This window comes from Pollachius pollachius (genome assembly GCF_949987615.1).
Source record: "Pollachius pollachius genome assembly, chromosome: 11".
NCBI lineage: Eukaryota > Metazoa > Chordata > Actinopteri > Gadiformes > Gadidae > Pollachius > Pollachius pollachius.
The window spans coordinates 5,880,877-5,891,474 of record NC_136944.1 but is presented as its reverse complement, the minus strand read 5'-3'; the positions used below and the strand labels follow the sequence as shown (position 1 = coordinate 5,891,474).

Here is a 10,598-nt window from a genome sequence, read left to right as displayed (position 1 = left end):
AACATTTGACCTTTCTGACAGCCACTTACCCCCGGCCTGAAACATATCCACGTGCCGTCAACCTTTAAGGCTGAATGCCTTTTTGGAATATGCGATTGAGCGTATTGTTGTTTTCCTTCAATATGTGACAGTTTTGAGGGAATATACTGATCACATAACATCACAATTTTGCTCAAAATCATTCTCTTTGCATAAAGACGAAGAGCACATCAATTGAATAGGTTTGGTATGGCTGAACACTGCCCCCTGGTGGATCATGATGGGAACTATATCGGTATATATTCGTGGCTGTTGGAATGAAGAGCTTCGTGTAAGTCCAATGATGCGTACCATAGGGAAAGGCATCGCACTTTTATTAAAGAGGATTTCAAATACTTTCAGAGTGTAGAATGTTTGCATTGTACATGCCAGCATTGTAACAGGTCGAGAATATAAATATGTACATGAGTAGTCTCCTCTTCCTCTGTGACAGTCTGTGTCAACGTCTCCTTTCTTCGGTTTTCTCTCTCCTTTCATCGTCCGTTTTCTCCACTCGTCCCACCGGTTGACAGCAGTTTCATCTGGAGTTCGTTTTCATCCAATGAAGCCCCATCCCCCAAAACATCCAGATTGTGAGTTTGAATTAAAAGTCTGTTGGGAATAAATATATATATGTAGAGTGATGAGAGCAGCAGAGAGAGAGAGAGAGAGTGTGAGGGAGGGAGAGAGAAAGAGGGCGTGAGAGAGAGACAGAGACAAAGTCAGCCTTAGTTGTTGAAGCTATGTGTGTAATACTGGTCATACGGCTGGCTGGTGTTGGTGGTCTGAGGTCGAGGGATGGTGTAGTCTCTCTCCGGATCTATTTCCTGAAACACAGAAGTGAGACCTGTTACCCGTACTATCACCCATGAGCAGGTAGGGGCTAGACAGCACAAATACAGGTTAAGGAGGAGGTATGTGTTGTTATGACAGTGAATAAGGGGGTGGGTCATCAAGTGGAAAGAAGGGGTTGGGCAGTGAATACAGACACAGGTCATTATGTTGCAGGAAGGGATTGGGCAGTAAATACAGACACAGCTCGTTAAGTAGCAGGAAGGGGTTGGGCCGTGTATACAGACACAGGTCATAAGTAGCAGGAAGGGGTTGGGCAGTTTATACAGACACAGGTCATAAGTAGCAGGAAGGGGTTGGGCAGTGTATACAGACACAGGTCATAAGTAGCAGGAAGGGGTTGGGCAGTGTATACAGACACAGGTCATAATTAGCAGGAAGGGGTTGGGCAGTGTATACAGACACAGGTCATAAGTAGCAGAAAGGGGTTGGGCAGTGTATACAGACACAGGTCATAAGTAGCAGGAAGGGGTTGGGCAGTGTATACAGACACAGGTCATAAGTAGCAGGAAGGGGTTGGGCAGTGTATACAGACACAGGTCATAAGTAGCAGGAAGGGGTTGGGCAGTGTATACAGACACAGGTCATAAGTAGCAGGTAGGTGTTAGTCAGTGAATACAGACACAGGTCATTAAGAAGCAGGTAGGGGATGGACAGTCAATACAGTAGCTAGGGTTCAGGCATCTTGCTGAAGGTATACTAGATATTCTGCTACTCCCACACTAGTGCAAAATGTTTTGATGAACCTCTCAGTATGACTTGGCCAGACGTCGAACAGGCCTAAACAGTGAATTAAGACTTGCGCCTAAGGCTTAGTTATGGTTCCACGTCGACGCAACGCAAGGGGGTTTACGGACCCATTACCGCAAGGGCCTGACGTGCGCCTCCCAAAAATGTTAACCTTGCGTCGAGGCGTCAAAGCAGATTGGTTCGCTCGCTAGACCCGACGCAGAACCAAACCAGGTCCACGACTGCGTCGAAATGTCTGCATGGTGGTCATTGCCTTGCGTCGACGTGGAGCCATAACTGAGCCTTAAGTGCTTGAGACTCACCGACATGGAGAAGCCAGACTCGTATGGGGACTTCAACGTCGGCTCCCTCGCCGCTCCCCTCCCTGGTCTCCTCCCTGGAGGGTGGAGGACACACAAAGCGGTTCGCTTATTATTCCCTGTTCCCTGATCCTCCGAGACGGCAGCCTGACTCATACGGAGACTGGCTCTGGCATCCATTTTAAGGTTAAGCTGGACAGGTTTTTATCAAGCACCGTGAAACGCCTCCAGGCCTCGTTTGGTTGAGTCACTAGTTTGATGCGTGCAGGAGTGGGAAAAGAAAGACACAATTCAAGCATCTTGTACGACTGAAGCTGCATGGACTCGTCTGGACAACGTGCGTCAAGATGGGATGGAATTGTATCCATCACAGACTCCCGTCTGTGATGGATACAATTCCATCCCATCTTGAGGCACGTTATTTAGTGTACAAAGTAAGACCCCTCTACCATCCGCTCTCAGACTGGTGTATGTCCAAAGGGGAGTGAAGGTGATCCTCACCCTCACCTTTCCCAGTGCCGACGTCGTTCTCAAAGCTGCCATTCTCCTGGCCTTCCTTCACGCTGCTCAGCCCAGGGATCTCCGCGTGGGGGCTAGTCCAGCCAGCGAAGCTCAGGGGCCCCTCCTTGGCCTGAGCCTCCTCCTGGCAGAACAGGGTGACCCGGGTCAGCCCATGGCCCAGCAGAAACACCCCGCCGTTGGCCACCAACACCACGCTCAGCACCGGGTCGTCCCACCGCGGCCGCCGGCCTATCCTGCCGTTCCCCCAGGTCATCATGACGATCCACACCACCCAGATGGCGGCAGAGAGCAGCACGGTGAGGAACAGCATGGCCGCCTCGTTCCGGCCTTGCCAGCGGCCGTTCCCGCCCGTGTAACCGTAGGAACGGCACGAGCGGCAGACGGCGTGGAGCGACAGCAGCAGCGCCACGGCCAGGAGACACAGCACGTAGATCTGCAGCATCGCAAACTCCTCCTGGGTGAACTCGCAGGGCAACCCGTCCCTGACCAGCACCACCAGGAGCCACTCCGCCCCGATCACCACCTGCACCGTGAAGAGCCCCAGGGCCAACGCCGGCTCCCCCCAGCCCCGGGCCACCGCGAAGCCCAGCAGGGCCATGGCGCGGGCCAGCAGGCAGCCGAGCGCCAGGGCGAACAGCACCCCGAACAGGAAGAGCCGCACGGGGCAGGTCTGGGGCCCGAGGCGGACAATGAAGGCGAAGGTGAGGGCGAAGAGGCCGGCGGTGGCGATCAGGAAGAGGGTCATGGATGCCAGCATGCCGCCCAGGCCACTGCCCTTGCTGCGGCGGCGGCAGGTGCACAGCGCCCGGAGGAGCAGGCCCAGCAGGAGGCCGGCGCTCAGCAGGAAGCCCAGAGAGGCCAGGGCCTCCAGGACCACGCCCCACACCGCATGGCGGTCGCACAGGTAGCGGTAGGCCGGGTCGAGCCCCGCCCCGCAGCCCCACACCGCCTCCTCAAAGGTGGCGTTTATAACGATGGTGTCAGGGGGCAAGGGGGAGCTGTTTGAGGCGATGGCGGTGGGAGGGTTTGAGGTGGTGCTGTTGGATATCTCTTTCCACTGGCTCAGGAAGAGGAAGAGGAGGAGGAGTAGAGGGGATGGGGGCTTCCAAGATGAAAATATCATGCTGTTTGGGCTGTCCCCTGCGGGGTTAAAGGTCCTTCTGCGGTATGTGTCCTGGACTCTCTGGTCCAGGAGTCTCTGGTCTGTAAATCCTGAAAGACGAGACACATTGGTCACAATATTTTCCATGAAGGTCAAAGAGCAAAGGTCACCGTATGTTGTCACAGCGAAACATTGACGTGGTTGTCACGACAATGCCCTGACTGCATCAGTCTCACCATGATGTCTGACATGGTGAAGACCAACGTAACGCCTTAAGACCGCCTGAGGTCCAAGCCCAGCGCCTTATTATGAAGAATAATGGAGCAAGAGAGAGGGTTGGGTGAGGCCTGAGACATGCCAGAACAAGGGAGAGAGCTATGAGAGATAACTGACTCCGATGCAAGAAAAACTAACTTGCATCGGCTGAAAGAGGTGGAGAGGAAGGGGGAGACAGTTACAGAGCAAAGGCAAATTAAGGGTGCAAGGTTTATTTGAATATTGCAGAACAATGAAGCTGAGTATCCTGTGATGTCGGTTTCTGATAGCCGATTTTCCCTTCCTGCCGGTCACACAGAGCCCTTGCACTAGCCTGGCACTAATCTTAGCCCTGCTCTCAGCCTAGCCTAGCACTAAGATGTTGCATTAGGATAAAACATACCTTTTTGTAGTGAACCATTTGATAGATGAACTCTGAATATTTGAATCACAGCAGAGGGGGCTCAAACAACTCAAAACTCCCTCAAATGTCTTCAAGATCTTCAAGGTCTTCAAGATGAAACGACTGCTCAAACCATCTCCCCCCCGTCCAGTTACTTACGATACAGAACAGCTCATGCATACATTCATATATGCTTCGTAAGATTCCCAACATTAAAGGACATGAAATTCAAAAGGGCGAACGCTGTTCAGGATTCAACCGCTGCTCCCAACATCCACTGCCATCAGCTGGTCTCGAGGCAAACATCATAGGGAACATCTCCCACCCCCAGATCAAAAGAGCCCATATTGGCGTATAGAGTGCATTAAAGTTATCCTACCCTGCTGTTGGAACTCAGCTGCTCGGGGCGTTAGACGAAGTTTGTATGTCTCTGAGGAGCGTTGAATCTCCAAGCTCACCTCACCAGAGGATGTTCCTGTACAACTGACACACACACACACACACACACACACATACACACACACACACATACACACACACACACACACGCACACACACACACACACACACACACACACACACACACACACACACACACACACACCACGCAGACACACAGGTAAGAGGAAGGAACCCTGGGGGCCAATGAGAGTTGAGGCCAGAGAACAGATTTTTTTTCTTTGGACCTCTCCTAGAAATACATCAACACGCAAGCATCAGGCGTCTCCTGGGGAATAGTAGGTGGGGCTCTTACATTTGAAGTATCACACACAGACACACCCACACACAGACACACTTAAGTCCTCTTCTCGTAACTTTATTGCATGACTCTTAATAGTGTCATGTGAATATGTAGTTGAATTGCAGTGCTTCCAAGCCAGTGAGTGTTCTCGTCGCAACAGTTACCAGCAACAGCCTGTAAACAGTGCTGAGGGGGAGGCAGGGAAAGTGCCCAGGACAAGTCTCCACACAGCATCTCACTTCAAGTCTGTACAGGTATAGGTAGGGCCTGGTGGGTGTGGTCCTTCATCTGGTTGTTATTGAAGGCAGTTATGGTGCACACTGACTAGCTAAACCCAGCTAGGCTTGCTCTTCACTTCTTTAATGTCTCTCATATCTATGATGGGAGTGTTGGCTGGTTCAGCAGGGAGCATTGCGTGTGAAATAACGTTTAACTTTTCATTTTTTTAAAGTCTTTGGTCTGTGTTGAAAGATGAGGACGTTTTTCTTTAGGTTGGAAAGTGTGGTGTGGTTGTGATGTTTCGTAACTTTGGACGCTGGATTTGGTATGGCTCAGGTTACACCGATGACATCCACACTGGGTGTGGATTTGTCTTTATTTGACAAAGATCTCCATGACAGCAAGTCTTATTTGGCAGAAGGGAGGGTTGAAATATTGAGCAATGTTTGATGAGGTCATTGATGCACTTGAAGTGGTTGTCTGAGTTGGAATTTCGTTATATATATTTGACATACTGTGTTTTTTTTCAGTCAGTAGTATTATAGTAATATATAAGTCGTTCTAAGTATTTTATGAGACTAGGGGAGTTCGAACCCCAGCAGACCCTGGCATCACGTCTGGGGTTAAAATACGTTTGGTGCTGTCTTAATTATGTGTTTGAAAAGAAACCCACAACAGATATTACAAGCCAAATGCTATTATAGAACAAACTAATTATTGCTCCCCAACTGTGACCAATAATTAGTTGAACAGCATCCAAGTAACCAGACGTGACTTGCATGCTGTAAATTCGTTTGACTTGACTGCATCACCATAAAGGGTGATTATTTTTAATCATGTAAATCTCTAATGTGGCCATCCCACTTGATATGTCATCAGAAGTTACGACGCAAACAAATTGTCTGAGAATACAGAAAGTACTGAAAATATACCCTTTTTATTGCAGCTAGAGACAAAGCAGTTGAAAGCCAGTCGGGGAACATTCTGCAAGTGAATCTGTACAGGTAGAGCTACTCAATACAGGGTTGTTTGTTGCTCCATTGCGGGGGGGCAGGGGGTGGATGCTTTCCTCCACCTTGGTGATCAATGCACGGCCCCAGTCATATCACGCGCTGCGCTCCTCCTGTTATTGTGACTTCACGGAGCAGAATACACAATGCGCACTAGGACCCATGGGAGCACCGTATAAAAGGTAGGCGTGAACGTCACCGTTTTCACACCAAAACAAAGTCATATTTACACTTTTTCTTAGACAGCTAGAAGAAAATACGAGCTAGTCACTATTAGTGTCTAGCTTGCGTCATAGAGCGGGAGAGCGGTATGAAGGAGGAAGGAGCAGGGGGTCAGGGGTCGAAGGTCGGGTCACAGGTTGATAACGGTTCGTTTTTTTCCTCGTTGTATCCTTTGAAATATATACAATATAGTGTGACGCGTCTTATGTTATAATGACAATATAAAATAATCATATGTATATATATATATATAAATATAAATATAAAAGCGATCACTCTCTCACACTACCTCTGCCAAATGGCAGAGGAAACCAGGAGGTAGTCGGAAGAAGGAGTTCACCAGCAGGGGGCAGCCTTATGGAGCCCTGCTGGAGAGGGGATGAAAGGGATGTAGATAGGGGTATGGGGGGGGGGTTGAGAGGGTTTGGGGGGAACGGGAGAGGAGAGGGGGTGAGGGAGGGCAGAGGAGAGAAACTAGAGAGTGAGTACAAGAGAGGGGGGAGAGTAGTGGAGAGGAGTAGGATGTGGAGGCTGCAGGAGGGGGAGGAGGAGGGCAGCATCGGGGTTGGATGATGGTGGACATCAGGGTCAGACCCTGGCCATCCAGGTTGGATGGTCAGGGTCAGCAGGGTTAGATGCTGTGCGCATCTGGGTGGGATGTTTAGCATCGGGGTGAGATCGTGGGGAGCATCATCGGGGTTAGATGATGCCGTATTTGGCCAAGTCGCTGAGCTCCATGTCACCGAAGGCTTCCCAGGGGCAGACCACCGTGATGTCTGTTCCGAGACCCTCCATGCCTGGGATGTCGTCACCAAACCTGCAGAACACACACAGCAGTTCAGCACAGTTCTGGGTGTGCGTGTGTCTATGTGTGTGTGTCTTGGATAGGGGGGTTGGCTGGGGGGGGGGGGTCTCACCCTTTCTGTCCAGGCTTGGGGGCCTTACTCTTGAAGGTCCTGGCCTGCCTCTGTTTGAACTTGGGGGGTCCCTTCTTGGGGGTGGTTGGGCCCGTTGTGGTGTTGGTGGCCAGGGCACTTCCTGCAGGGGGTGCCGCGTTCATCTCTGCTGCGCGTCTCTGCAAGAGAAACCGACCAATCAAAATGTGCTCCTAGCCTGTCTGATCAAATGATTACCAGTGCCTAGTCACTCCAGTAACGTCCCTGTTAAACATACTCTACTACTAAGGAGCATTGTTCTATTAAAGTGACCCTTCTGGAATGGTTTGTATGGGTTTTGTCCTGGGACTCTTGCTCACTTGCCATCTCTGTCAATCTCTCTCTTAATCCCGCCACCGCCTGAGGCTGATCAGGGAGAATGATGCAGATTGGATTTAACATTGAGAGATTACGACTAATCTGACTCAAATCCCCAATCAGATAAATGCCCTTCCGAAAGGGCTGCAAGGCCACTTTGCCTCTCTGGGAAGCTGCTCTACTGACTCATGCCCGGATCACCAAAACAGCCCATGTTCATCTCCAGTGGAGGAGCAGTCACCTGGGTTTAAGGAATATTATTTGAAGGATTTTAGGAGGACAACGTTTAGCAAGATGTCATTAGAACTATAAATGCCAGCAGTCATGGCAGACCTACAGCCTTACTTCGAGCTTTAGGTGTCACAAGGTTCTCAAGTCCTTTGCTCTGTCAATCTTCTTAGTGCTGCTCAGAAAGTTCAACAGATCAGCTGTCAATCACACCTCATCTTCATGTCTTTAAGCGACAGTGCCCTAAAATAGATCTGCCATCCACTCCATCCCTCTACCCGTTCCCTGCTCTCCTATCGCTGTATCACTCAGCCTCCCTCCCTTTCTCCGGAAAGCCTCCTAGGGTATTGGAAGGTAATCCTGTTAGGAATCAGGACAGGATAAGTTGATAATGTAATCGTTCATGTATTAAAGATTGAACACTCACAGGGACATCTCCTTATGCTACTCATGCATATTTGTCATTGGCAAAAAATTACCACTTATTGTCCAACACCTTTAATGTATTGAATGTCCCCTACCTCCCCTACCTCTCTCTTTCTCTCAATCTCTCTCTCTCTCTTTCTCTCCCACACATCATTTACAATAAGCTTATCACTAAGGTCACGGCCATGGGATGAGCAGCAAGCTGTTGACCATCTGTTGCTGGGCTTATTTGATCTGCATCACTAAAAATGCACACCTGCACATCAATACTGAGACACACCTGTCACATCACTAACGAGATACACCTTTTGCATCACTAACGAGACACACCTGTCGCATCACCAACAAGAAACACCTGCACATCACTAACGAGACACACCTGGTGCATCAGACACACCTGTCGCATCACTAACAAGGCACACCTGTCGTATGGCATCACTAACGAGACACACCTGTGGCATCCCAAACAAGACACACCTTTCGCATAAGTCACTAGACCCACCTGTCACATGACTAACAACCCACACCTGTCAAATCACTAACAAGACTACCAGCTGTCGCATCCCTACCAAACCCCATCCCAACAGTACCACAGAAAGGGAGCAACACCTACACAGTCATCCAATCAGAAAGCTTGAGCAAAATCCATCACCAGAGATAAAAATAAAACTCAAATCTATGTGATCTACCTTGAGTTAGCCCTTTGATCCATATCCTTCTGTATTTTACCAGTTCTGTCATCGCCTCATCATCCTCAGCAAAATCTGACCCTCAGTTATTGTAAGGGATATTTAGTTAAATGATTTTTCTACCATAAATCCTGTGTTCTACCAAAATACGAATGGTTAAAGATACTGATCCTTTTAGGAACCAGAAGTTTGTAGCGACCGTGGAGAACCACACGCAGACTAGATTAGATTCCACTTCAGTCGTCACGATACATCCAATTGGTTCTTCTGTACATGTCCTGTCAATGATATCTTTACATTCCCTTTCCCGATGTTGCTCGACATATTTATGCTGTAGAAATATTGTCCCTTGTGGCTGTTAAATGACCAAAAAGAAGGACTTAGGCCATGGTTAGTGTTGGTTAGATGGACAGGGTTGGTTAGTGGTTGTGTCGGTGCAGGCGGCTCACCTGGCGCAGGTGTGTGTTGAATGTAGTGTGTCCTTTGGTGGCGTAGCTTCTGTCTGATGACGGCTGCTCTGTGTGGGGATTAAATACCCTCCCCTAACCCCGCCCCCTCACCAGTCTCTGTCACCCAGATGGTCTGGAAATGTCAACTCAAGCCAGGCTTTGTCTCTGTCTCTCTCCCCCCCCTCTCTCTCTCGCTGTCTCTACCTCTCTCTACCTATTGATCTTTCTAGCACTCTCTTTTTCTACCTATCTCTATCTCTATCTACCTCTCTCTCCCTCTTTCTCTATCTCTCTCCCTCTTTCTCTCTCTCTCTCATCTCTCTATCTAGCCACCTCTCTCTCCCTCTGTCTATCTCTCTCGCTCTCTCTCGCTCTCTCTCTCTCTCTCCTCTCTCTCTATCTAGCCACCTCTCTCTACCTTCATCCATAGCCGGATAGGAAACTTAACTGGAAACTAAACTAATTTAATAAAATAATTGCCACGATTTTATGATTATTATGCTCAGTAATTTAGTGATTCAGTCATTGCAGGGGAATCATCTTCGGTATCTGTCAGAGTTGAGTCTTCAGATGCAGATCCTCTGCCCTCCTACGAGACCAGTGGAGGGTCTTGCAGTTGCGAAGCCCCAGTGTGAAGCCCCTCTCTGTCCTTTTCTTTCTATCCCTCATTTTCCTTTTAGGGGATCCGCTGCCCCCAAAAGCGTACAGGAAAGATGCTAAAGTTAGCCTTTACGTTGCTGCTGCTAACATAGGAGAATTGGCTCCACTGAACCGGAATTCTTTTTACGACACATTGTATGTAATGTTTGTGTTTGAAAAGAGTAAATGTGTAAATAATTAAAATAAAGTTTAGGTTTCGATTTTAATATTTATTTATCATAAAGAAAACACATGTTAAACATTATTTAACAAAGGCAGTTGATGTTCTTTCCCTTCAGTCTGGACACCCTGGAGACAAGGAGGCCCTAGGCATGTGCTTCGAGTGCCTTTATGCATAGAACAAGGCCCGCCTTTTTCTCCTTTACTTCCTCTCTCTACATCTTCCTATATCTCTTTACCTCACTCTCCCTCCTTCCTTATCTTTCTCTTTATCTCAATACACAACTTTCCATCTCTCTCTCCACATCTATTTATCTATATCTCCTCCTATCTCCCTCTC

At 48.8% G+C, this 10,598-nt stretch overlaps 2 protein-coding genes across 2 annotated transcripts; both read right to left on the bottom strand.

The window, feature by feature from the left end:
- Nucleotides 1–309: 309 nt before the first annotated feature.
- Nucleotides 310–3,833, bottom strand: LOC307082424 (G-protein coupled receptor family C group 5 member D). The gene is made up of 5 exons (XM_079745982.1): nucleotides 3,780–3,833; nucleotides 2,427–3,653; nucleotides 1,923–1,996; nucleotides 784–845; nucleotides 310–630 (listed from the first exon to the last, which is right to left on the bottom strand). The coding sequence occupies exons 2-5, from the start codon at nucleotides 3,562–3,564 to the stop codon at nucleotides 513–515; spliced, it is 1,392 nt and encodes a 463-aa protein (XP_079602108.1). The 5' UTR covers nucleotides 3,565–3,653; nucleotides 3,780–3,833; the 3' UTR covers nucleotides 310–512.
- Nucleotides 3,834–6,914: 3,081 nt separating this feature from the next.
- Nucleotides 6,915–9,468, bottom strand: pde6hb (phosphodiesterase 6H, cGMP-specific, cone, gamma, paralog b). Its single transcript, XM_079746810.1, has 3 exons — nucleotides 9,440–9,468; nucleotides 7,312–7,469; nucleotides 6,915–7,211 (listed from the first exon to the last, which is right to left on the bottom strand). The coding sequence occupies exons 2-3, from the start codon at nucleotides 7,452–7,454 to the stop codon at nucleotides 7,094–7,096; spliced, it is 261 nt and encodes an 86-aa protein (XP_079602936.1). The 5' UTR covers nucleotides 7,455–7,469; nucleotides 9,440–9,468; the 3' UTR covers nucleotides 6,915–7,093.
- Between the last annotated feature and the right edge of the window lie 1,130 nt (nucleotides 9,469–10,598).

Bases quoted from the DNA above. Each gene is read 5' to 3' on its own strand.
- LOC307082424 (XM_079745982.1), bottom strand. From the start codon at position 3,564: ATGATATTTTCATCTTGGAAGCCCCCATCCCCTCTACTCCTCCTCCTC. The intron at 846-1,922 runs GTGAGTCTCAAG...TCTGTGTTTCAG, and splicing joins AGTCTGGCTTCTCCATGTCG to GAAATAGATCCGGAGAGAGA. The intron at 631-783 runs GTATGACCAGTA...TATTCCCAACAG, and splicing joins ACCACCAACACCAGCCAGCC to ACTTTTAATTCAAACTCACA.
- pde6hb (XM_079746810.1), bottom strand. From the start codon at position 7,454: ATGAACGCGGCACCCCCTGCAGGAAGTGCCCTGGCCACCAACACCACA. The intron at 7,212-7,311 runs GTGAGACCCCCC...TGTGTTCTGCAG, and splicing joins CCCAAGCCTGGACAGAAAGG to GTTTGGTGACGACATCCCAG.